Source organism: Molossus molossus, unplaced genomic scaffold, assembly GCF_014108415.1.
Source record: "Molossus molossus isolate mMolMol1 unplaced genomic scaffold, mMolMol1.p scaffold_m16_p_11, whole genome shotgun sequence".
Lineage (NCBI taxonomy): Eukaryota > Metazoa > Chordata > Mammalia > Chiroptera > Molossidae > Molossus > Molossus molossus.
The window spans coordinates 101,358,450-101,385,139 of record NW_023425346.1 but is presented as its reverse complement, the minus strand read 5'-3'; the positions used below and the strand labels follow the sequence as shown (position 1 = coordinate 101,385,139).

At 50.3% G+C, this 26,690-nt stretch overlaps 1 protein-coding gene across 1 annotated transcript; it reads left to right on the top strand.

The window, feature by feature from the left end:
• The first annotated feature begins 15,434 nt into the window (after nt 1-15,434).
• NPPC (natriuretic peptide C) lies at nt 15,435-23,360 on the top strand. Its single transcript, XM_036254887.1, has 3 exons — nt 15,435-15,615; nt 16,090-16,391; nt 23,218-23,360. The coding sequence occupies exons 1-2, from the start codon at nt 15,526-15,528 to the stop codon at nt 16,369-16,371; spliced, it is 372 nt and encodes a 123-aa protein (XP_036110780.1). The 5' UTR covers nt 15,435-15,525; the 3' UTR covers nt 16,372-16,391; nt 23,218-23,360.
• Nucleotides 23,361-26,690: the final 3,330 nt, after the last annotated feature.

Sequence of the window (26,690 nt, the reverse complement as noted above, 5' to 3'; positions counted from 1 at the left end):
TCTCTCACATCGATGTTTCTATCTCTCTTTCTAAAAAATAAATGAAAATATTTTTAAATGTTTTTTGTGTAGGGCTACTTTTATATTTCCTTTAAATGGTTTTTTAAACCTAATAATAAGGATAAGACTTGGAAAATAGAAAACCATACTACTATTATTTACCATGATTTGATTGTATGCCAAAAAAAAAAAAAAAAAAAGAAAACCAAGAGAGTAGAATTAACACCTATTAATACAATACAAATATTTAGTTATCAATCTAAATTTAAAATTAATATGCAGCACTGGCCGGGTAGCTCAGTTGATTGGAGCATCGTCATGTACACCAAAAAGTTTTCAAGTTAAATCCCCGATTGGGGTGTGTACAGGAGCAACCAACTGATTTTTTTCTCTCACATCAATGTTTCTCTCTCTCTCTCCCTTCACCTCTCTCTAAAATCAATTTTTTAGAAAACATATCCTTGGGTGAGGATTATAAAAAAATTAATATGTAAACATTAATAGCTTTATTTATATCAGCAATAACCAGTTACTTATAAAAATTCTCAGTTAAAAAAATAGCATTTTTAAAATTCCACTTATTATAACCACAAAACCTATAAAAAGCCAGGAATAACTTAATAAAAATGTGTAGGACCGATATGAGGAAATTTTAAAGCTTGGAAAATGGAAAGGCATGCCTTTTCCTTGGATTAAAAAACTCAATATTGAATGGGAGTCAAATTGTCTTAACTTCTGTGTAATTGCAATAAACTCATAGCAGGATATTTGGGGAACTTGAATAAATTATCCTAAAGTTCTTCTGGAAAATAAATATTGAAAAATAGTAGAGAATATCCTGAAAAAGAAGAGAATCTCAGGAGTGATACACCCTACTAGATGTTAAGGCATATTTTAAAACCACAGTGAATAAAACAGTATGGTTTGAAATAAGCAGGCAAAGCAATAAAACAGAGTCCAAAACTTTACATAAGTATAATGAGAATTCAGCATAAGAAAAATGTAAGTTTTAATTGTTGAGAGAAAAACTCAACAAATGTGCTATAAAACTCCACAAATGATGTTGGGGCAACTGGTGACCTATCCAGGGAAAACATCGTTGTATTCATCACTTTAAACCCAAATACATTCCAGAAAAATCAAATATATAAATTTTTTAAAGTAGAATGTGCAAAAATTTTAAAAATACATAAATATTTCAGTGGCTAGAGTCACTGAAGAATGAGAAATGTCCTGTCTCTTAGACGCTTTTCCAAATGCAGATAGACTAATCTTAACCAACAATTCTTTGCAAAATAATTCAAGCATAACCTGGTAGTGCTGATGGATGATGCACAGAACGAACCTGGGGTGAGATGGTGCTTTGATGGAATGCTGATGTCCCTTCGATGTCTATCCTGGGGTGAGCATCCTTGACTTTCTGCTGTTTAGGCACGCCTGCTTCCACCATCCTTCATGGCATTCTCCTCCTGTCCCTGCTCCTCTCCTCCCCCAAAACACACATCTCTATTTCCTTGCTCCGTTTCAAAGCCATCCTTGCTACAAACTGCCTTTGGGATGAACAGGTGAGATTACTGCTTTGCGAAGGTTTAAGGAGGTCAAACTTCTTTCAAATTCTATTAGGAACTGTTTGGCTATGAGGCTTTCTTCAAGTTCTTCCAGGCATGCCTCAAGGGGTGTATATCTTCTCTCACCTCTTACTAACAGACGGTCAGTAAATTGAGCACACTTTCATCTGCAAGTATGAGATGGGCCTTTAAAGGCTATCAGGCAGCCCAAAGCAGCAGGCTAGCCAACCCTGGAGAGACGCAAAAGCCAGGAAGAAGTCAGAAGCTGTCTCACTCTTGCTCTAAGGTCATCAGTCCCTTCTTTGTCTTGGAAGAGAACCTCACTGGGGTCATTGGGGATCCATAGTGTGAATTGAGGCAATTTTATATGATCCTTGGGAGTTAGTTTGTCCCAGTTTTACAAGAGGTTTGGTTTGCCAGATGATTTCAATAAACAGAGCAGACACATTTGATACACTTTGTCTACCTCCCAAATGTATGTGACAGAAATTTTATTAATAAGTACAAACTCTGGAACTAGACTTCCTGGGCCTGAATCCCTGTTCTGCCATTCCTAGCTATGTGACCATGGACCAATTACTCAACCTTGCTGTGCCTCAGTGCCCTTATCTACAAAATGAGGTGAAAATAGCTACTAGGATGAAGTAAGTCAATCATGAGCGTCTCGCCCAGCTGGTGTGGCTCAGTGGATTGAGCATCATCCTATGGACTGAGAGGTCCTGGTTCAATTCCTGTTTCTATCTTTCCCTTCCTCTCTCTCTTAAAAAAAAAAAAAAAATCAATAAAAAAATATTTTTTAAAATAATAATAATAATTAGTGTTTAGTGAACACTTAGAACAGTACCTGTCCTATACAATCAGCATTCTTTTGTTGTTGTTGTTGTTAATCCTCACCTGAAGATATTTTTCCATTGATTTTTAGACAGAGTGGAAGGGAGGGAGGGAGGCAGAGAAAACATCAATGTGAGAGAGACACATGGAGTGGTTGCCTACCACATGACCCTAACAGGGACCAGGGATCGAACCTGAAACCCAGGTACATGTCCTTGACCAGGAATCGAACCCACTACCCTTTGGTCTGCAGGTCAATGCTCTGACCGCTAAACCAAACAGGCCACGATCAAGCATTCTTTTAAAAATATCCATTATGAGTCAGGCCAGGGTGGTTCAGTGGTTGAGCATCGACCCATGCACCAAGATGTCACTGGTTTGATTCCTGGTCAGGACACATACCCAGGTTGTGAGCCCGATCCCCAGGGAGGTGCATGCAGGATGCGGGCAATCAGTGTTCTCTCTCATCGATGTTTCTCTCTCTCTCCCTCTCCCTTCCTCTCTCTCTAAAATCAATAAAGAAAAAAATCCAATATAATAAATTGTTCCTTCCAAGTTTCCCCACACTTTACTCTTCACCAGTGTCTGTGTTGATACTGCTCACAATGGAGAATGGTGCAGGATCTGTGGAGATATTTTCACTGTGTGAAAGGTGACGATCAAAGAGCATCATGAAAGTATATGTAGCAACATCTCTCGTTTAGATTTTACTATATGTAATTTACCACAGTTTTATTAGACTGGGATACGTTTACACTTGCACAATCCTGAAAGTTTGCTGCTACTGCATATACAGAAAATAGAATGTATAGACATGCTTAACCTACCAACATAAGTTGGCAATTCCAAGTTAAACATGGAGTTACCATAAGACGCAGCAATTCCACTCCTAGGTACATACTCAAGAAAGTGAAAACATATGTTGATGGAAAAATTTGTACATGTATATTCATAGTGGCATGATAGCTGAAAAGTGGAAATAACCCGAGTGCCCATCAACTGATGAATAGATAAACAAAATGGGGCATGTCCATGCAATGGAATATTATTGAACCATAAAAAATATTGTAGTACAGATAGATGCTACAACATAGCTGCGTCTTAAAACCATTATGTTAAGAAGTCTGACGCATCAGACCACACATTCATAGATAAGGATGTTGAGGCCCAGCAAGGTTGAGTAATTTCTCCAAGGTCACATGGCTAGGAATGACAGAACCAGCATTCAGACCCAGGAAGTCTAGTTCCAGAGTTTGTAGTCATTAATAAAATTTCTGTCACATACATTTGGAGATTGACAGTGTAGCAACTGTGTCTTCTCTGTTTATTAAAACCACCTGACAAATCTATAGACACAAAAAAACGCTGGTGGTTGCCTAGGCCTGGGAGGCATGGGAGAATCGGGGTTGATGGTTAAGAGGTGTAGGGTCTCTTTTCAGGGTGCCATTGCCTGCTCCACCATCTCTGCTGCCACCATGAAACCAGACCTCCCCCGGCTCTGGACCCCTTAGGTGAGAGCAGACGGAAGAAGTGCCCCCCGACACACCATGTGACCAGGTGTCCAGGAAGAACACCAGCACCCCAGGGCAAAGCAGCCTTTCCAAGTCAAACACAGCCAAGCCCTCTAGGCCTGGCCCCTGCCCGTCCCGCGCCAGCACTCTTGGGGGATCACAGGATGGGAGTGAGCTCCTGACCTGGAAGACTCGATTCCCTAGACTAGGGTAAAGAAATTGATGCTTCTGCCCTGGCTGGTTTGGCTCAGCAGTTAGAGCTTTGGCTCTCAGACCAAAGAGTCATGGGTTCGATTCCGGTCAAGGGCACTGTAACTCGGTTGTGGTTCGTCCCTGGCGCTGGCGGGGTCATGCTGGAGGCAACCAGTCGATGTGTCTCTCACATTGATGTTTCTTTTGCTCTCTCCCCACCCACCCACCCCCACTCTATCTGAAAATTTTTTTTAAAAGAAATTGATGTTTCTCAGTGTGACCACAGGCTGGGCTTCCCTTCAGGATGCCATACAGCTCTATGCTGGCTCTTGGAATGTGCTGGAGACTAGACAACAAGCACAGCACAGACAGCAACCTAATGGCCACTGCAGGCTGAGCCCCAGCCCAGGGTCACTCATGGGAAGTACCTGCTTTCATGTGGCCACAGGCAGGCATCACCCCCTCCAGAGCTGCCCAGGCCTCTCCTGATGGCAAAGCCAGGGCCAAATGATCATCAGCTCCAAAATGACATGTCCTTCCACTACCCTCCCTACTCTTCACTTCCTGCCCCAGGTCATTATCAGACAGTAGAAATACCTGTCACTGCAGGAGCAGCCCCTCCCCCCAGACCAGGATGGGGTCTGAGTCTCTGGCTCCAGTCAGATAATCACAATATACTACAAGATCTAAGCTCATCTGTGGTCATGTCATTACATTTATAATAGTAAAAATGTGGAAACAACCTACAAATCCATCAATAAGGAAGTGACTAAATAAATTATGAGGCCACCATACATTAGAATGCCATGGGAAATGATGACATAAACCCATATGTAGTTATGTAGAACTACAAAGAATAGCCCTATTTTAAGTGCCCAGGAAATCATTATAAAAATAACATATTCAGGTACAAAGAAAATCTCAGTAAAATTCAAATCCCAGAAATATTATGAGTTCTATTCTCTGACCACAATGCAATAAAATTAAAAATCCATAAGAAAATAAAATTCATTTTGTAAAAGTTTATAAAGTAATAAAAACATTTATATGGAAAAACAACTGTTCAGAAAATTTTTTATTTAAGGCAAAACCAGGAAAATACCTACTTACCAGTCTGTAGAACACATGTGGCCATTGTCAAAACTTTACGGTAGAGCAGATGTGAATACATGTATTTGAGTTCAATGTATAACACATCAAGTGCAAATACAATGAAAGAAAAAGTATCACTACGTTCATATGGGATGGCTAAATAGATAATAATGATGTGAATAGCGAATCCTTACTCATACCATTTACCACAGAACATTCCAGACAGGTTGAAGTTTAATATACACAGGTATGCACACACACACAGCATTAAAAAAACCCACAACACAAGAACATGAAAGTGTATGCTCACTCAATCTGCTGAGACGGGTGTCAGGACAAAGTGTGGGTTTGAGAGCAGACAGATCTCTGAGTTTCGGTCCCACCTGAGGCGCTTACTCAAACATTTAGCATCTCTGAGCTCAGCTTCCTATCTATGATGTAGGTAAACAAAAACACCCAGTTCATAAGAATTGAGCCCGCTCTGTGGTCCACACTTTTAGCCTCTGGAGTGGACATCCCCAGGCTGGATAGACAGATGCCTGGAGGTGCCTCTAAGAACAGATGGCCTCAAGGAGAAAGATCAGAGTCAAGAAACTGAGCACAAAATTAAGGAAAAGTACAGCCTGCTCTGGCCAGTTTGGCTCAGCAGTTAGAGCGTTGGCCTGCAGACCAAAGAGTCCTGGGTTCGATTCCAGCCAAGGGCACATGCCTCAGTTGCAGTTCATCCTCAGCCCCGGATGGGGTCGTGCGGGTGGCAACCAATTGATGTGTCTCTCTCACATCGATGTTTCTCTTTCTCTCTCTCTCTCTCTCTCTCTCTCTCTCTCTCTCTCCCTCCCCCCCCCACTCTGTCTGAAGATAAGTGTAAAAATATCCTCACATGAGGATTAAAAAAATAAATCATTAAAAAAAAAAAAAAAGTACTGCCCAACTGGTGTGGCTCAGTGGACTAAGCGTTGTCCCAAGGACTGGGAGGTCCCAGTTTGATTTCCGATCAGGGCACATGCCAGGTTAGGGCCTCGATCCCCAGTATGGGGCATGCAGGAGGCAGCCAATGGATGTGAGAGTTCTCTCTCCCTTCCTCTCTCTAAAAAATCAATAAAAACATATTTCTAAAAAAAAGGTACAGGTGGCTATAAGAATATAATGCATTTTAAAGATGTGTAAACATCCGTATATAAACAGAAAAGCAATGGTGTGAAAGAATACTTCATGGTAAATGTGAAAAATGATAATAATGTCGAAATACCTAGCAAACTGATAAAAATATTTAAGAAAGTCCTTAGAAGGTAGAGGAAGACAACTTAAGGCACCTCTGAGGATCCCTAGCAAACACAGAAAGGGGCACAGCAAGAAGTACCCTAAATACCCGCCGCCGACCAGCCCGGAGCCTATCCGCCAGCCGCTGCTTCCCGTCCACAGCCCCTTGCCCCAGTGTTCCTCTGACCACAGGAGAGGCCAGGAGAGATGGAAGGAAGGGGCTGGGAGAGGGAGGGAGGGAGGGAGGGAAAGAGAAAAACCTTAATTTGTGTAGAGATGGTTCCACCTGTGTACTTTGTAAGCACAGGACACTAAATACAGCGAAAATTCTGACTGTGAACTGTTTTGTTGCAGACGACACAGATGCATGGAAAAGGTTACACAATAACGTTCCGTGGAAAAGACCATCACAAGATATCATGTGCACTGAGGTTGCAACTAGGCACGCACTGTTCCGGGAGGACCTGAAAACCTAGGAGAGTAATAGGCATGTTGTGTTATATTGATGGAGATACTGGTGTATTTTCTGTTCGTTTCACATTTATGGGGGTTTTTGCACTGTAACACTGGGTAAATAGTCTATACAAAAAATAAAAGGATCAATTAAAAAAAAAACTTTCATCACATCACTCAAATAGTTATACGCGGTCCAGGTCATCTCAAGGCTGGACCCCTAGGGTTCCCACGCACGTGAGAGCAGGTGTGTGGAGGGCAGCAGCTGGCACGGCCGACAGGGCGCCTCCTCGGGACACCTGCCCTGCCAGACCTGGGGAGCATCTTATCGCATGAGCTCATTTGAAAGCTCCAGGCCTCCAGGTCTGCTGTTTCTTTCTTGTCACCACCCAGCTCTATGTGGGTGCCAGTGAGCTCAGCACTGCTTGGCAGGTTCTTGGCTCGGGGGTAGCTCCTTTCCCACTCTTGCCCTGCCCTGTGCCCCCAGGAGACAGAGCTGCCCTGACTCCCACACTGTGGTTCCACATTGGACAGAGGGTTGTTTAGCCGGAGGGCTGAAGCTCAGTTGAAATCCTGGGGGTTGAACAGGCCCTCCTCCCCACCCAGCCCTGCCCCCACACCCCCCACTCACTCCATCCCCATCATGGCCTTGCCTTGGTCTGGGGACTGCTCAGCCTCTGGGAGTCCAGACCCCGCCCATCTGAGCCACTGTCTCGTTTGTATCTCAGTCCCACACTCGGCAGCTACCTCCCAGGTGAGTGTCAGCCGGAGGAGAGGCTAGAAAGGAGAATCAGAAGCTGTAAGGATCCCCAGGGCAGAAACAGGCTGCCCAGGTGCCAGCCTCCTTTCCCTGCAGCCTCAGCTCCACCTCCCATCCCACGGCCGGTGGGGGTGCAGTTTGTCTAATGGGTCAGAGCTGGTTTATTCACTCCATCTTATTTTGTGCCAGGCCCTCACTGTGGGAACTCAAGGTGAGTCCCAGTGGTCTTCTTCAAGGATAATTAAGGGGAGGGTACTCACTCCCTACCCCCTACCCCCCAATCCAACCATCCTTACCCTTTCAAACCCTGTCCCAGCCAGCTCTGGCCCCAGACCACCTGAGCCACGCTGGTTTCCTGACATTAGATCTCTCCATCTCCCCAAACCTACGACCACTGTGTTCCCAACCAACCTGGCCCTGCCCTTTCCAGACCTCCCAGAAATTAAAGTAGGAAAAAATGGGAAGAGGAGACAGAGCAGTCGCGGAGAAAGGGCCGCTGGCAGATATGACAAAGGCCCCAGAACTCTGAGCACCCCCACCCCAAAAATGGCCACCGGTGGCGCAGGAGCTGTGTCCGCTTCTCTGCCAAGCCACAGACCACATTCCCACGGGAGCCGCTCAGCGCAGGGTGGAGACAGCTGTTCCTCTCAGCAGATGTTCTCCAACGAAGCAGGGGCGCTGCTCCCCAGCCCGATCCCCATGACTCACTGGAGTTCAGCTAGCTCACCCAGGCCAGAGCAGCCTGCCGAGCCCAGTGTGTGGCTCAGGGCGGATTGGGTGGTCAATCTGGGCCTCTGCAACCCCATCTGCAAAATGGGGAGACTGGTCACTTAGCTAGCACCCTCATTCTGTGAGGGCAGAGGCTGTCTCTGTCCTGCTGTCCCCTTGAGACCTAGCGCAGTGCTGGACTTCAGTCCCTGTTCATTTATTAAACACCTACTGTGTGGCAGGCAGTGTGCAAGGAGCTGGGGCTCCTGAGATAGATCCAGGAGTCCCCCAGAAGGCTGACAGAGGGAGAGAAGGAGGCCCCCATGGGATTAGGGCTGTGACAGTGACACACTCAGAGGGCTGTGGCACTCCGAGGCTGAGGCTCCCCCACTGTCTCTGCTGAACCAGAGGGGAAGGCCGTGGGAACCAACAGGCCCAGGACGAGCCTCAGTGCTCAGCAGTGTCATCACACCAAGAGACACGCAGGCCGCCCCGCATCACTTCAGGTCCTGGCCAGGCTTTTCTGCCAGAAACCAGGCTGTCCTGGAGGGTCTCCTGTGTTGGCAGGGCTCAGACACTGTCCTGAGGGTCACACATCTTTTTCATGAGCCTCACCACCCACGAGGTTCTGGGTGAGCAGCCCTGAGCACGCCCCCCACTCTGACCACTGCTCGGTTGCCCTGCGGTCATCCGGTCTGCACCCAATGAAAACTCGAAGGGACAGAGAGGATGACTGCAGCACCTGGAGGTGTGGGGCCAGGATGTCCAGAGTATGACACTTAATCCCTGGGAGTCCGAGATCTCTTGGGCTAAAAAGAAGGGGCAGGACCCTACTATCTGGGCTCCGTGGTCTGGGCACTCTACAGCCAGGTGCCCCATCCCCCAGCCCAGCCCACAGACTCCAGCCCTCCCACCCCCACTTCTCAGCTCAGCCACCACCCAGCTTTCTGGATTGTCTCATAACACATCACTCATCACACCATTTCTCTTAGCTCCGTGAAGCCTGTTCTGCTTGAGAAACACATTTGGGTCTAATGGGGTAAGAAGGTGCTGAAGTTAGAAATATTTGCTCAGTTTTGTAATATGTATGAGCATATGTTACATTCATTTCACCCAAGTTAACTCTCCCTCACCAGGCTGTGAGCTAGGGTCAGGAACTGTCTCATGCTATAGCGTCAGTGTGATCTTTTTAATCACCCCATAAAATAATTTAAAACATGATTTTTCTAGACAACACGGCCAGCACGGTCAGCCTGGACCCAATCATCAGACGTCCAGATGATTTGCTTCGCTCTTTCCGTGGAGGACCCCCGGTCCCTCCCAACTGTGCTTCTCTCCATGTGGTCCCCACCGCCCTCCAGCCTCATGGAAGAGGCAGGCAGAGGCCCCTGTGCTCACCCTCACATCAGGGGCTGTCTTGGGCAGCTGGGCTCTGGCAGCCTGGTATTCAGGAAGGAAATGTTGGAAAGATTAAGCAGTGACCTGGCACTGAGGCCATGGGTGGCCCCAGGGATCAGGCAGGGGTGACCAGGCAAGCAAGCATTTGGCATTTCAGCTTCTGCAGCGGGCTGAGAAGCCAGGCAGAACAAACAAACAGAAAAACACACTGATGTGTCCACTGCACACGCAGACTGCCTCCCCTTCTCTCCACCTTCATGGAGCCCAGGCTCCCCCATCAGCTGCTTCTCAGAAGTTCTGAACCCTGCTGAACTCTAAGCCCAGGCCTTCTCTCTGAAATCATTTCACCCACAAGGCAGAGGCCATCATTTGGAGAGCAGGACCCTTCTCCTTGCCCAGCCAGCACTGGGAAGCAGGGCCCCTCCCAGGCAATCCAGGAGAAGAGGTTTGTTGTATGATGTTGCACACTGGGCCCAGAAAGAAGTCACACAAGCACAAGGGTGGTTTTCAAACAATTTATGGGCTTTTTTTTTTGGCTTGAGGCTTAAAAGTATTTTCCAATTCCCATGAAACCAAGATTGCAAAAAATATGTTCCCTAACCCTCATTAGCATCTGACTATCTCTTTGTTGCTAGTGTTTTCTGGTCATTCTCATTTTAGAAATTGACTTCTCACCAGAAAATAGTTGGTGATCACACACTCCTGGGGCAGAAATCTACAGAGGAGTCTCTGGCTTGGAAAACCCAGAGGTGTGGCTCCCGGAGCTGACTGGTAGCCCTGGACCCTGGCAGGCCCATCCCTGAACTCTTTGAGGCCCCTTTTATCCACAGGGAGAAGCCCCCTTCCTGGAAGACTGATCTCCAACAAATCTGAAACACGGTCTTCGAGACCAGACAATAGACACCTTCCTCCAGGTACACACCAAGGTGGACTCACTGCTGGGACCCCCAGAGCAGCAAGGGGAGGCCCCCTACATGGAAAAGCTCCGCAGCCCAGCCAGGCCCCCAGGCACAGGGGCGGGCAGCAGATCCATTCCTTCTGCAGACAACTGGTGCATGCTCCATGCTGAGGTAGGATGCCGCCCTGTCCTCTGGGGGGAGGGCCCCTCTCCCTCACCACCCTGCTCACTTCCTCGGGGTTTAGGCCTCAGCTACTACTGCCTCGCCTGCTGGTTGATAGTCTCGTGGGGAGCAGTTGTCCCCCCACTCACAGGAAGCGGAACCTGTCTGCTGAGGCTATCTGTGGAGCTTCTCTGTCTTTTATTTGAAAGGGGTGGGGGTGGGAAAGGAGGGATAAACTCTGACGTCATGGGCCTGCGTAGGACAGCAGGGTTGGAGGCCATCTGCAGCAGGTGCTGGCAGGGCCCCTGGGAAAGGAAAAGGAGAGCAGCTGGCTCATCAGGTGGGGGTGTCCTGGGGTCAGACAAAGACCTCATGTCACGATGAGGTTAAGCTTTCCTGGAATTTCTGGCCCAGGAAGGATGGATGACACTTCCTTGGCCTCCAACTCCTCTCCAAGGCCAAGCCCTGTAGGTGCAGGACCCCTGGAGGAGGCTCCAAGCTCAAGGAGACCTGGCCAGGCCGTGGTCTCTGTGTCCTCCATGGGTCCCCGCCACCAAACAGTCTCGGGGAGTCTCAAGGGTGCAGGGTCCCCGAGCCCGGAGTGTGTGTGTCTGTGCACTAACTTTCGGAGCTCTCTTCTGCCACAGCTGCTTTGTCCTGCTTCATGCAGGGGTCAGAGCTTCTCATCCGGCCTCCGCACTCACTCTGCTTTTCCCCAATTATAGGTGGTGAAACTGAAGGCCCCATGCAGTGATGGGACTTGGCCAGGATCCTGCTGCAATTTCCCTGCCCGGCCTTCATGAGATCTGCTCACCGCCTGTTCAGTGTCCTCTCTGGGAAGTTATGCAGCTGGAAGGAGGCCCCTGGGATGAAATAATTGCAGAGAAAACAGATGGGCGGCTGAGCAATCCTCCCCTCCTCAGTGTGCCTGAGAACCCTCCTGTTTGGCCCCAGGGCCAGGAGGGGGCGCTGTTCCCCAGGGACCTGGTGACCACCTTCTGGGAAGGGGGGCAGGACAATCCTGCCTTAGCCATCCCTTCCCCAGCCTCCCAGAAGCCCTATGTACCCCTTTCTCACCACAGGTACCCTCATCAAGGCCCTCTCGTCTTCCACAGGGTCCTGCTAAAAAACTGAACATTGACTGTCCCAAGGAAGGGCCTGTCCATGGTAGGTGCACCTGCCCTTTGTGGAGGAGGGGAAAAGGGAAAAGGGACCCACAAGAACGAGATCTTTTCTCTCCATGTCACCACCTTTCAGAAGTCCAGGAGGGAGAAGGGTCCCGGCATGCAATTCTCTAATGCCTGGGGCTTGGCACGCTTCAGCCTGGCTCGGACTTCCCCACTCCCTGCTCCCTCTCTGTGTCCCCCACAACTGACCACTCTCTCTCAGCCTCCTCTTTTATGCACCCCATTCCAAGAGCTCAGTAGGCTCCCACTTTTGGAAGCCAAGCCCCTTCCCCAACTTTATCACATATCCTGCCTCCAGAACCGTCCACCACAGACTTGCCTCTCTCTCAAGCCTGCCTCCTCTGTTCATCCCTACCTGAATGCTAACGCCCCTGCTTCCCTAGGTCTGGGCACTCTGGGTTCTGCAACATCACTGCCCTCCTGCTTCCCTCAGTTTTGCTGGGCTGCCCTTTAGCAAGGGCAAGCTCTCATTTGATTGCTTTTCTTTTATGCACCCGCTCTAAACCTGAATGCATTCTCCCTCAGCCCAAAGGGAAGTTGCTGTTTTCCATCTAGAATCCCCCTCTTTCCTCCTGCAGGGTCTCCGTTCCTGGGTCGGCGCAGGCTTTTCCCTCTCCAGGAAGACCATGCTGTAGTCCAGGCTGGGGGAGCTGCCCTCCCTCCCTGCCTCATCCTCTTCATCCTTACAGAGCTAGTGTCTGCTTCCTGGGGTTCTCTCCAGCCGATGGAACTTTGCAGGCTGCAGGGATACTCAGTGGATACTTGGGGAATCAGTGGGTGGAAAAGTGACAAATGACAGGATTCCCTGCAGAATTGCCAGGCCTTTTCTCTCTCCTTTGCCACCAGGACTTTTCACACTGAGCATTCAATAAAGTGCCACGAACAGCTTTTGTTCCGCTGCTCAGTGGGTCCAACTTTCCCAGGACTGGCTCCTGAGGCCAGAGCAGAAGAAGTGAATCTCATAAAGGAAAAGCTGGAAGGGACTTGAGTGCCCAGTCTAGGCCCAGGAGGGACACAGAGTCTTCTCTGCAGCTTCTCGTGTGACAAAACCAAGAGGGAAGGGCAGGTGAAAACTTCTGTTGCAGTCATGTGCTGACCACCTCCCTCCCTGAGAGTCCCTCCAGCCCAGGCCTAGAATGTCCACCCACCCCACCTCCCAGGCCCCAGCTCAGCAGGAGCTGCTGTACAGCCTGCCCCAGGGAAGCCTTGCTCCACAATTCACTCTAATTTATTCTCAAAGCTCAAAGACAGGGAGACCTGGATAGTTACCTGTTGTCACCAAGCACATCCAAGAGACACAAGACAAGAAGAACCAGCCTACAGACATTCAGACAGAAGGAGGCAACTATGGAGCACTGGAAGCTTCCAAACTGTCCTTAATAAGGGGTTTCAGAGGATGTAGCTATTGCCCCCAGACACCAGCCCAGTGCTTGGCCCTAGAGACAGTCTGCCCAACATAGCTCGTGTAAATAAAGCAAGTCTTAGAGTTAAGTTCCAGATTGCTTACATTCCTTTTTGTCCAGTAGGCAAAAAGGAAAGAGGGCTTTCATTGCCCATCTGTAGATCTTTCCTCTTCCTTTCTCCTCCAATAAAAGAGTGGTGCCACTCTACTGATGTTACCTTGAAGAGGCAATCTGAGGGGGCTGCATAGAGGTGGTGAATCAACTTTCCAGAACTCATGTAGGGTAGCCTGTTTGTGTCTGGATCCTCTTCAAATGCAGGAGATTTTTCTACCCAAACTCAGACCTCAGGTGTAGGTTATTTTAAACAGAGGGTCCTAGAGCATGGTTGGTTGGTGGCATTTTCAGTGTGCCAGGGTAGGATGTAGAGAGCCGTTACCTCCCAGCTTTGGGCCCAGGAGCTGCTGCAGATCCACCTCCTAGTACCTGATTCTCCCACATCTCTAGATTCCAGCTGCCCTTCCTCCTCTGGTGCAGCTTCCTGTCCCGAAAAAAAGGCTCATTCCCACAACCCCGGGGTCTCAGACTGGAAACTGTCACTACGCCCTGGCTGTTGACCCCTGTAAACTAGCCCAGTGCCTGGCTCTAAAGTCAGTCTGCTGGGCTCCTTAAATCCATGTAAATAAAGCAGGTCTAAAGAGAAATTCCAGGTTGGCTACATTCTTTGTTCAGCAGGCAAAGAGGAGAGGGAATTCCATAGCCCACCTGGAGCTTCCTCCCTCTCCCGGGTTCCCTCCAGCCCAGTCCTGCTGAGAGGCAGCTGAGGCATGGTTTTCCGCACCCCACTCAGTTCGTGAGCGGCTGGGCTCCCCGCCTCCGTGGCCCATTCAAAGGAACTCCTCAGACCCGAAGGATCAGACACTTTGCCCGAAGAGAGGGAGTCGTGAGCAGCTACAACAGAGCTTCTCTATGGCGAAAACGCGAAGGCAACCACCTGCCACGGCTTGCCAGAGCCATACTAGGCTCGAGACTGGCTAAAGAACCCTCTCCAGCGTGTGCAGGTGCACAGGACACTGGAGCGCACAACCCCACCCTGTGGATCCTCGAGTGGGTGCAGACAGGGTCAGGTGCGCCCCCGTCGGTGCAGACGAAAGCCACCGCAGGGTCAGATACAGGGACTGTCTGTACGACGGAGTTGGGCTGAAGGAGCACTTGGAACCACAGTGGCGGGCACAGGATGCTATCGAACACACGCGGAGGCACCTGCATCTCCGGCCTGCCCTGGTGGCCCACCCCGTTGCTCTTTGCTCTCAAACACACCTCTGGCGAAAAGCTTGCACTCTCCAATGTAGGACTTGCGCTCCCCCCTGCGGCCCAGGGCAAACCCCGCTACCCCTGCGCCCAAGACCGCGACCCCGTTCTCTGCCTCCCCATTCCAAAGGCTTCCGCGCGATCTGAACTCCTGGCGAGCAGATAAACGAGGAGCCTCAGCGCCAGGTCTGAGCCTGTCAGGCACCCTGGGAAGAGTTTGGCAACAAAGCAGATCTGCGTAGATTTCGAGCTGTGCCAACTTTCTGGCCGTGTGACTTCGGGCAAGTGACTTAATTCCTCTGAGTCTGTCTTTGCACCTGCAAAGCGGGAAAGTGATCCCTTCCAGGAGAGGGTGTGTACTGAGGTCCAAGCGTGTATGCAGGGCATCCGGAGCGCCGACGCTTGGCACGCCAGGGCGCACGCTTGCTGCAAATGGAGTTCCCTTGTGCGCGCCACTTTGCAGCTCTGAGTGCAGTCGGGAGAGAGCCGGCCTAGCTGCGGGATCCCTCTGGGGTGAGACGAGGGTGGGGGCAGAGGGGGAGCCCCCGCGGCCCCCTCCCAGCCGTCGGCGCGCGTGCCATTGGCCCTGGCGGCCGGGTGGGCGGGGGGATGACATCAGCGGCAGGTTGGATTATAAAGGCGCGAGACGAGCCGCGGGCTCAGAGCGCACTCAGCCGGCGCCGCGCAGCTCTGGGACCCGCGTCCGCACAGCAGCCCCGCCAGCCCGCTCCGCCTCTGCCTGAGCATCTGCCCTCGCTGCCTTCGGCGTGTGCCCCTCTGCCCCAAGAGCACCATGCACCTCTCTCAACTGCTGGCCTGCGCTCTGCTGCTCACCCTACTCTCGCTCTGGCCCTCCGAAGCCAAGCCCGGTGTGGCGCCGAAGGTGGGTGCAGTCGCGGGGATGTCGGGACTGTGAGAGGGTTGTGTGGGAGGGTTGGGGCGTCTAGGAGGATGCGGCCTACAAGGGGAAGCAGAGAGGGCGGTAAGGTGCCCCCCTTTCCTGAGATGCGCTCGGGTGAGAGTCGGGAGCCCTGGAAGCTCAGATTCGGGGCGGGGGCGGGGGGCGGTCTACGTCCCCAGCCTCGGGAGAACGTCGACAGATGCGCAGCCCCGACCCCAGTGTGGCCAACCGAGCAAGTGGCAAAGGAAGGGAGGGTAAGGGGCTCCCCGAGGGAGCGGAAAACGGCGGCCGCGTGGCAGGTGGATGCAGGGCCGAGCTGTCCAGCATCTGTAGAGGCGCGCTCAGGACTCGGAAGGGACAAATTGCGCTGTCCGGCGCGTCAGGCTGGAACATCAGGGGCCCCGCAAAGTCCCCGGCCGTGCGTCCCTTCACCTACATGCTCTTTTCCTCGGACAGGGCCCGCGAACTCCGCTAGGGGAGGTGTCAGCCGTGTCCCATGCTGAGGGCGGCGGTCAGAAGAAGCGCGACAAGACTCCCGGAGGCGGTGGCGCCAACATCAGGGGCGACCAGTCGCGACTGCTCCGGGACCTGCGCGTGGACACCAAGTCTCGATGGGCCCGCCTTCTGCAGGAGAACTCCAACTCACGCAAAAACAAAGGCACCAAGAAGGGCTCGTCCAAGGGCTGCTTCGGCCTCAAGCTGGACCGGATCGGCTCCACGAGCGGCCTGGGATGTTAGTGCGGCGACCCCTGGCGGCGGTGAGTACCACCAACCTGGCCGCCTGGCGCTCCTACACACCTAGCTCCCCCGCAGCGCCCGCCAGAACTTAGCCTGAACCCCCACCCGCAGGCCGTTCCTCTGATCCCCTAGCCCCGGGATCGGTAGGCCTCCCAGTGACCTTTGGAGGGGAACCAGGCTATACGGTCATGAGATGACGTGTGTGTGCTACGCATTTGCCCCCAACCCTATTTATCATCCCGTTTTACAGATGGATGAAGTGAGGGATGAAGTAGTGAGGGAACTTTCGAAAGGTCAGAAATGGCCCAGGATGGCTGAACCCACCTGGCTTCCTCTGGAGAAGCAGACAGTTTGGAGGGCTCCAACCCATAAGTAGGGCTCTGGACCATAAGTAGATCCGCAGCACTGGCTCCAATTTGCCAAATGGGAACATTGAGGGACGGTCTTGGGTTTGTGGGAACAGAGAGGAAAGGCATACACACAAGCCCAGGGTAAGTTGATCTGCCAACCACTGTATCCTGGTACCAGGCAGTAGGCAGCCCAGAGGTCAGGATGCTTCCTAGGTCTTTTGTTCCTAAAGTGGGACAGACTTTGAGAAATATCTGCCTCCTCACTGTAGAGAGAGTAGCCCTCTGTTGGCATCACCAGAGAGCTTTTCTGCCTCCAGAGCATTCTGATTCTTGTCCCTTCTCTAAACAGTGACTGTGGGCAAACTGGTCTGTCCAGGGTCCTGATGCTGCTGCAGCCCCTGTGACTTCAGGATTGAACCTCAGTGTCTGTGGCACTATTTCAGGTCAAGGAAAAAGAGACTAGAGAACCTCCTCTCCTTACCTTCTTTCCATTCCTGCTGCCAGTCAGTGCCCAAGGAAAAGCCACATCCCAATCTTTAAAATCGACATTCCAGTGCTTTAGAATCTGACTGCTGCTGGTTTCCAGCCTTCCTGCAGCCCGGCTGCTGCCGTTCCTTACCCCACACACAGCCTGTCTGTTCCACTCCAGGCCACGCTGTTCTCTCACCCACGAAGCCTGAGCAGTGTCCACGCTCTGTTCCCCCAGAGGGTAACAAGCACACCCTTTATGAAACGCTCCAGCACATTGCCTAAGCCTTTTTTTTTTTTACGGTTGTCCATGTAAGAAATGTCCAAATCTGTAAAGAATTTTTATGAGTTTATTTGAGCCAATCTGACAACATTGCCAGGAAGCAAGATCTCAAATCTCGCTCTGAAGAATAACAGTTTTGCAGTTGATTTTCTACATTCGGAATTCAGGAGGGAACTAAAAATTACATGAAGGTGGGAGAAAGCAAGGCATAGATTGGATTACAGGACAGCTAACAAGATCACATGATCTCTTGAAGGCGGTTATGCTTCTGAGAGGTCTGAAAGAGTCATTTCAAAGGTGTTAACCTAGATGCACAGAAACAATGGCAGAGTTTAGGGCTTGCTTAAGGCAAAGATAACCTTTTACTGAGGAAGTTATAGGCCTGAGGCAGGACTACCCACCATGACCGGCCCAGTTAGGAATTTATGATCATATTATCCTGTGACATTACTTTCCACAGAGCGCCTTCTTTGTCCACAATTCCCCGTTTTGGCTATAAATCAATCCGAAGGATGCACTGATGGCCAGGCTTTTGTTTGGATAGTTTGGTCTCACAGCACTAAGAAGTCTCAGTCCTAGGTAGTCTAGTCTCAGTATCGAGAGCCTCTTGTTGACCTTTGGGATGGGGCAATACTGTAGCCATGGGAGGTCAGCTGAGGATGAATTTTCCCAAAAAGGAAAGGGCAGGTAAATGGAAGACAGTCAGGTTGTGTGGCCTACCTTGTGAAAAAACACTCTGGATCATTTCTATCCTGTGAACTATCATGATACGAGTTTTGCTGTCTGTCTTATTTTTCTGAATTTAGCATCTAATGTAACATTTACATAAGCCATAAAAAGAGTATCAACAGTTATTTTGTACATGTTCAGTAATCTTAAATAGTTGGACTATAACTCAAAGAATAAGTATCACTATTTTGATGGCTAATACCGTTAGCAATCAAACAAAATGGTCTCTGACTTTAACATCAATCCATAGGTATTCAGACCTTGTTGATGTCTTGGTATAGCTGTCTGCCTCTGCTGTCAACAGCTTCACATCCTACAGGTACCTTTGTGTGCCTTGTAGGCGGAGGCAAGTGTAGGTGTCATTCGTGGTTAGGTGCCTGAGAAGGTCCCTTCCAAGGATGTTGGAGAGTGTCCCTTTATTTGATGTCCTTTCTAAAAAACAATATCTGGACTCTTTGTCTTCAGGGAGCGTTCTGTGAAAGAAAGTTGTTATCAATTTAGCATTTTCTTGAAGTATTTTATCAAAACTTTGCAATAGTGTATGATGCCTCCTTTCAATAATGTCAGGTCATAAGTTCCTTCATCTCATTTACATACGGCTTGGAATCCACTATGGTGCATGAAGGAATACAAATCTGGAAAATGGGGGTGTGCCAGGGCGCCTGGAGAAGCAGGCGGCTGTTTGGGGTTCCCATCTCCCAAGTCACTTATTTCCAAAGCAGCCCACGCAGTATTACATAAAAACAAATCTTTGCAGGTGTTGCAGGGCCTTCAGGAATACTGCAAAGTTACTGTAGTTTTAATTACAAAGGTATATTGAGATTTTAAACCTTAAAAACCTCAATTTCTAATGGAAACAAACAAGTCATTTATGAAGACATTTTATAAACTCTAGAAACGTATTTGATAAACATTAAAGTCAATTAGTAACATGGATTAAGCCAACAAACTTAAACTAACTTTACTAAAGGTGAATCTTAGATCACATGAACTTGAGAAAAAAAATGGGTTAGTTTCTTTATTTCTAAGAATTTTAGAATTCTCAATCCTTATAAGCGTTTGCTTTCAAATCAATTAACTTATTAAATTAATTTTAACAATACCTTCCAGAGGTAGAAAATCATCTCATATTTACAATGTACACACACATATGCAGAGACCTTTTAGCCATGAGAAAAATATCACTAGTTTATATAAAAAACAGTGGATCCATATTTTGTGACACAATTTGTATCTGTCCTTGACAAGTCAAGTTGCAAATGACCTTCCTCGTTTAAAAATAAGGACAGCTGGTTTTTTGTTTGTTTTTGTTTTTAAATATGTTTTATTGACTTTTTAGAGAGAGAGGAAGGGAGAGATAAAAACATCAATGAGAGAGAAACACTGGTCGGCTGCCTCCTGCACGCCCCCCATTGGGGATCAAGCCCAAAACCCGGGTATGTGCCCGGGCTGGGAATTGAACCAGGACCTCTCAGTCCATGGGACAGTGCTGAATCCACTGAGCCACACCAGCCAGGCAAGGACAGCTGGTTTTTAATACCTCAAAGAATTGAGTTACCACCTAAACAACATAGGTTGATCCTTTTTTTTTTTTTTGAAACTTTGAGAAACCGATTAAAATATGCTTTCCATTCATTCCCCCTAATTTTACAGTCAGCTTTTTCTAATTGTGCACTCACGAGATTAATTTAGAAGTATGGAAAGGATCCTCATTTCAGGCATCTTGCTACAGGCACGACAGTGGGAGGCTGACTGTTGTGGGCTTGTTGGCCTCAGAGGCACAATTTCCCTTGTTAATTTTGAGATCTGTAGAGTCTGAACAAGCTTCTAGGGAAAACCAGCCTTCACGTGCCGTCTCTGGACGAGCCAAATGCTGTGGAAATCCCTCTAGGGCTGCTTCATGCTCTGCAGGGAATTTTCCCTCCGGCAACCCCTCAAAGATTCCTAGTCATCTAAAAATACCCGAGCAAGGGCCAGCAAGAGCTTCCCGAAGCCACCAGAACCACGATGCTCCCCAAGCATGGGTCCCTCTCTCGGGGTGCCCTCCCTTCACAAAGAACTCTCCCCCAGGGCTCCCACTGGCTTCTCCGGACGGGTTGCATTACTGCCCTGGACGCCTCACAGAGCCCATCTCCACCCTTCGGACTGGGATCTGCAGCAACTGTCGTCAGCATTGGCTCTCGGGCTGGGGAAGCAAGTGTCCTTCCTCTTCTGGAGCTAAAGAGAGTTCTGTCTCTCATTTAACCTGCACAGATTTTGTTCAGACCTTCAGTGATCTATCCAATTAAAAACGGAAATGAAAAGCAGCAACCCATTTTTCTTATCCTTTTCTTGGGTTATCCCAATCCTTATTTACCTTGAGGATTTTCTAAGAACAGCTCGAATAAAGACAGGGCCTGCAAAAATAAAATAAAAATAAATAAAAAGACAGGACCTGCTACTTAAAGAAGGAGATCCGGAATTCCAAGAGAAAACTCATCCAGGTTCACCTGATTTGAAACAAGGAGCCGGTGGGGTACAAGGGGCCCATGCTGGTACCAAGCACTGGGTCTGGGTCTGTGGGGAAGTTCTGGGTGGGCTTCTTCAGAATCCTGCCAACAATGCCAAGTACATGTTGATGTAAGAAACGTCCAAATTTGCAGAGAATTTGTATGAGTTTATTTGAGCCAAACTGACAACATTGCCAGGAAGCAAGGTCTCAAATGCTCCAGAGAGTGACAATTTGTAGTTTCTTTTATGCACGTGGAATTAAGGAGGGAACTGAAGAAGAGTACATGAAGGTGGGAGACAGCAAGGCAGGGATGGATTACAGAGTAGTTAACAGAATTACTGTTCTCTCTTTTTTTTTTTTAATCCTCATCCGAGGACATTTTTCCATTTTTTGTACAGACAGAGTGGGAGGGAGAGAGAGGAAGAGAGAGAGAGAGAAACATCGATGTGAAAGGGACACATCGAGTGGCTGCCACCCGCACGACCAACCAGGGCCGGGGACAAACTGCAACTGAGGTACATGCCCTTAGCGGGAACCGAACCCGGGTCTCTCCAGACCGCAGGCGGACGCTCTAACCGCTGAGCCAAACCGGCCAGGGCAGAATTACTGTTCTCTTGAGGGTGGTTACGCCCCTGAGGGGTCTAAAGAGGATTGCTCTAGCATTTCCAAGGGGTGTTAAGCTGGATGCACAAAAATGGGCAGGTCTGGTTAGAGCAAAGATAAACATTTTACTAGGGTAGTTATAGGCCTGGGAGGTGACTGCCCACCATGACCTGCCCAGTTAGGAATTTATGGTCAGACCACTCTGTGAAGTTACATTTTGTTACATTTATTACAGCGCCCCTTTTTTGTCCACACAACCAGAACACTTTGTCACCTCAGCTATAGTTGCCTCTTCAGATAATCCATGAGCAACTGAAGGTGACCTGCAGCACCCCTGTGTCAGTGACCTCACAGAACCCTGCCCCACCCAGCTCAGGGGCACACCTCCCCCACCTGCCCTAGGTTTTAGCTGGTGCCTTTCTTCTCTGCAGCCAGACTTGCTTTGTTTGTCTGACTCAGCCCTGCACGAAGATAGATGATTCTGTCACTTGGGGCCCAGACTCTGGTAGCTACCACTGCAATGGCTTTGCTCTCTTTTCTCCAGTCTAAACAACAAAGAGTTGGAGACACGGGCTTCGAGTTTTTCACTTGTGAATTAAGCACCAAGCTCAAACTTGAGAATGTAAACAAATGCTACTCCGTGGGTTAGCAGCAGATGAGATGAGGGCCTGGAAGGTACCTGGCATGCATGTCCCCACGGGCTCCTTGTTCTTGGGTGCGGCTGTTGGTACCAGATGATGATCCAATGGGCGCTGTGCAGGAGGCTCCAGATTGCTAAGACTTCTCAGCCCCTTTGTCCAGGGAAATTGGTCAACCTCTGAAAGTTATTTTAGCTGAACACCCACCTGCAATGCCCTTAACCTTCTGAATCCCACCTTCACCACCACCCCATCCCTGTGGCCTTAGCTCTAAGCAGCCACCATAATGACTGTCGCTGATGGTTATAGTCTTGATTATAAAATACTAATGACAGAGACAGGGTGTGGCCCATGCCTGAATGAACACCTTGCCTAAGGGCTCCAGGGACATCACAGACATCTGTCATCCGTTTAAACACATGAGATGGCCAGAGAAAGGAGCTGTGGGAGAGGTCCTCAGGCCGCTGAGGCCCGGGCCCCTCTGCACGTGCTGCTCTGTAGGGCACGTGCTGCTCTATGGGGCACCGCGGCATCTCAGGAGGAGCCTTCCTGCAGCCCCGGGCACCTGTGCGCCCATTAGCAAAGCTGCACGGGCCTCATCCAATGACTGATAACTAACCCCAGCAAACCCGGTGTGCCCATGCACTTCCCAAGGCTGGTGAGACACCAGTTCCTCTGCCTCTGCAGGAGACCCTTTTCAAGGTGACGCTAGCTGGGGAAGGAAGCTGTTTACTGAGTGGCAGCTGTGACCCAGATGCTCTGCATGGCCCTTTGTTGAATCTTAAAGCCGGTCCTGGGAAGTGGCTATTATCCCATTTTATGGGTGAGGAAAGCGATACCCAAAGCTTTCCAGGGCTGTCCAGGAAATAAATATCAGAGCTGAGGTTTGACTCCTCGGATGCTTCTTTCCCGCCACTGGCACCCAGACACCTGAAGCCGAGGCAAGGACCTCACGAGGGTCTGGTATAGCAGGGAAGGAAGAGATGGGCCGTCTCCACTCCCTCCTCCTCCCTGCAGTTAGCTGAGGGGAGAGGGCTGGGGCGGGAGGAGCCCTGGTTCCACCTGGGCTGGGGCAGGAAGGGCAGAGCTCACAGCAGGAGGGGAGGTGCGGCTTGAAAAAGGCAGAGCAAAGGGCCCCTCTCCTTCTACCAGGGGCACAGGTTGGGGGACACTGCTTCCTGATGCTTCGGGAAAGGGGAGGAAGGTTCTAGAACTGTCTGGCAGGCTGGGCTTTCTCAGCTAAGGGACCAGCACTGAGCGTCTCGTGTCCCCTCTGTGTTTCAGGATTGGGAACTTGCTCCGTTGTGCTGAGGTCATCCGTGGTCGTGGGGAAGAACCTCCAAGGCAATGTGGCTTTTACGTTTCTCTCTTTTTTCCCCCTTGTGGTACTGGGAATACACGACACCAGCTGTGTTATTATGATTTGGGGAGGGGGGTATGATTCTATTGTTTGTTTGTTTTTGAAAATGAAAAATAAAAAGTTATATATTATATATATATATGATATACATGAAACACACCTACACCGACATGACAAGGGACAGTTTTTAAGAGACTGACAAAACCAGCTGTAAACATTGCTGTTTGTAAATTCATGTCATGCATAAATGTATTTATGTTGTAAAGCTATTTATATTGTTTATAAAGAGATATTTATAAAAATTTTATTTATGTAACTAAATGAAAGAAGTCAACCATTGTAATGTTTTTGTCTTATCTAGTTGAAAAGTGTAAAAAAAACTCATTCCGTGAACAACTTGAAACTGTCTTTATTTACTCATTGCATTTACTTGCAGGAAGTAGTCTGAGCAAGAGGGAAGTGTAGAAGACAAGGCCTTTTGCCTCAGCAGATCTCAGGGCAGGGCTCCCGGTTCTGCGTTTCTCTGTACCAGATCCCTGATCTACTGAATCTGCGTCTCCCGGGATGGGGTTGGCCTGTGGATCCTGTCCCGAATGGTTCTGATCAGGTGACCAGGTCAAGAAGCCCTGCCCAGAGCACCTGACAGCTGGGAGGTCAGAAGCCATTAATTCAATTAAAATTGGATTTAGCTGACTGAGGGTCCTCTATTTCTATTGCACCTTCCCTCTGTTTGGGGGAGATTTCGAAGGTTCCCCTGTGTCTTGCAGAATTGGTCAGGTCACCTTATGAAGCTTAGCAATTCTGTCATAGACTTGCTCACGGAAGCACGGGGTGGGCAGTTTTTACCTCATCGGGAATGCCATGGTCAGTGTGGGAGGGGGTCCCAGCCCTGGGAGAGAAAGGGGACGTACCCCCGGTATCACACTTGCACAGCGAGGGGTGCTGTGCGAGGGGGCTGTGGTTTTTCTTTCCACTCGAAGCCGCTGACAGTTATGGTTCCTGTGCCCACGGAGCCTTGAATGCGAAATGAGTACTTAGGATCTCTTCCTAGAACCAGCAGGAAACTTGAAGTAATTCCCAGGTAATCTCACTACATCCTTGATATGGTGACACTCTGACACAGCCTCCCTCGTATGTCTTCTGCCCCCCATTTGGTAAAAGTGGGGACATTAAGAGCCTTCAGGCTCATTACAGCAGGTGGGCCTGACCCCACTCAGGGCATTGGGAGCTGTGACCCCAGGATCATGGCGTCATAGGCCCCGCTGAGCAGTTCCAGAGGAAAATCAGCTCTGGGGGAGGTGGCCAGTGAGCCGGCCCTCCTGCTGGCATCTGAGCCCCATAACCTTTGTTCCCAAGTCATCCTCCAGCAGCCGGTTCTCAGGTGCGTGGGTGGCCAACACAGTGACCTCACCCAGGCAAGGAAACCACTTTTAAGAAAGGTTCTGCTCAGCCTGTGTGGCTCAGTGGTTGAGTGCTGACCCAGGCACCAAGAGGTCACTGGTTCAATTCCCAGTCAGGGCACATGCCTAGGTTGTGGGCCCGATCCCCAGTGAGGGCATGCAGTAGGCGGCCAATTGATGTTCTCTCTCCTCAATGTTTCAATCTCTCTCTCCCTCTCCCTTCCTCTCTCTAAAATCAATAAAGAAAAACATATTTTAAAATAAATAAATAAAAATTTTAAAAGAAGTTCTGACTGGGGAAGATTCCAGGCCTTCCCATATCCTCAGCTTCCACCACTGCCGCAGGGGACAGAACTCGGGTTCTGTGAGAGCCGGGAGAGGGGTTCCAGCGCCCAGGTCCCCCGTGGGTCAGCTCCCGGTGCTGTGCACAGACCTGTGTGGGCGACCCAGAGGCAAGGAGGGAGGGCGGGAGGGAGGGAGTGGCAAGAGGAAGCGGGTGCCCTGTGGGCTCTGCTGGTGGCGAGTCAGGCACATCTTCCCAAAGTCTAGTGACACAGAGGTGGCAAATCTGGGACTCAGGGAGCCACCTCCAGAAGCTAAGTTCTTCCTGTGGACAGTTTCTGGGGCTAGTAGGACACTCGGGCCTAGGCTGCACACGCTGTCCTCCCAAGAGACTCGCATCACCTCGATTGCCCGCGAACAACAACATGCACGACCCTCTCGTGCCAACTTCCGCCCCCCAGCCTGCTGTTAGAATGTCACTGGAGGCCAGCTCTCCTTTGACATGCAAACCTGAAATCCCGAGACTGCTTCCTTAGCAACCAGAGGGTCATGTCATCCAGCCAGGAATTTCTGCTGGAAAGCCAGGAAGGATCAACAAATATCCCCTAAGGATCAGGAAGAGTTTGGAAACTTCCAAAGATGGCCCAGGTGGTTTTAGCCAAGAGCCTCCCGTCCTCTGGCAGGGGTCTTGCCTCCTCCCTCGGCACGGGCATCTCCCCTCCACAGCCTGGAGGACCTGCAGCTTCTCTCGAACACGAACACGAACACGAACACGAACACGAACACGAACACGAACACGGGTGACCGCAGCAGCCAGGACCAGCTGGGAGAAACGGCTCCAGGGACAGACAGCACTCCACAGTGTTACAGGGTCCCTGCGAAGGGTCAGCGGCGCTGGGCGGAGGCAAAGAGGACTTTGGGTGCTGGAAGTCCTTAGGCCTCAGGGTGTCCCAGAGGAAGCCATTCCCTTCCCTGAGGTGCTCGGTTATTGGGGACTCAGGGTGGAGCAGGGAGAGGAGCGGAGACCCTGCTTGGTGGAGGCGTCCTGGTGCTGGGCCACAGTGGGTGACATGGAGGAGCCCTGCAGATCTGGGCCCAGGAGCCCACCTCAGGCTACGAAACATGAGTGCAGCAGAGGCCCGGTCTCTCAAGCCCCTACCACGAGGTGATGGGGTGTGGGGGAGGCAGGGCCTCCGGGTCCTCTGCTGGGCACATGGTTCCAGGAGCCTGCCTCCCCCACTGCCCAAGACCTGGGGCTACGCACAGCGGGGGGGAGGGGGGGCCTGCAGGTGGTCAGAGGCCTGCCCTTCTGTAGGAAGAGCTCTCCTCAGGCAGCTGGTGGGGTGGTGACTGAGGGTACCCCACCCTCGGTTAGGAAACAACAGTCAGAGTCCCTCAGAACGGGAATCTGACTCAGCTGGTTCACAGGATGATGCTTTTCTGAGGCGGGGCAGGGCCGACCCAGGAGCGCTGTGGGAAGCCAGTCTCTCCGCTAGGTGAAGGCAGGGAGCTGTCCCTGGGTGGGACCCGGGTGGAGGGGTCATCCTGAGGGAGCTGCACCGTGATGCAGGATGCATGGCCAAAGCAGGGCAGAATGAGGGGGAAATACCCAAGTTCCCCTTGCTGGTGTGTCCAGTTGGCTGCACCCAGCAGGCACCAGCCCGCAGGGGGTCAGGCAATGCGGCCTCAGCCCTCAGGACAGGGAGGTGCCGGGC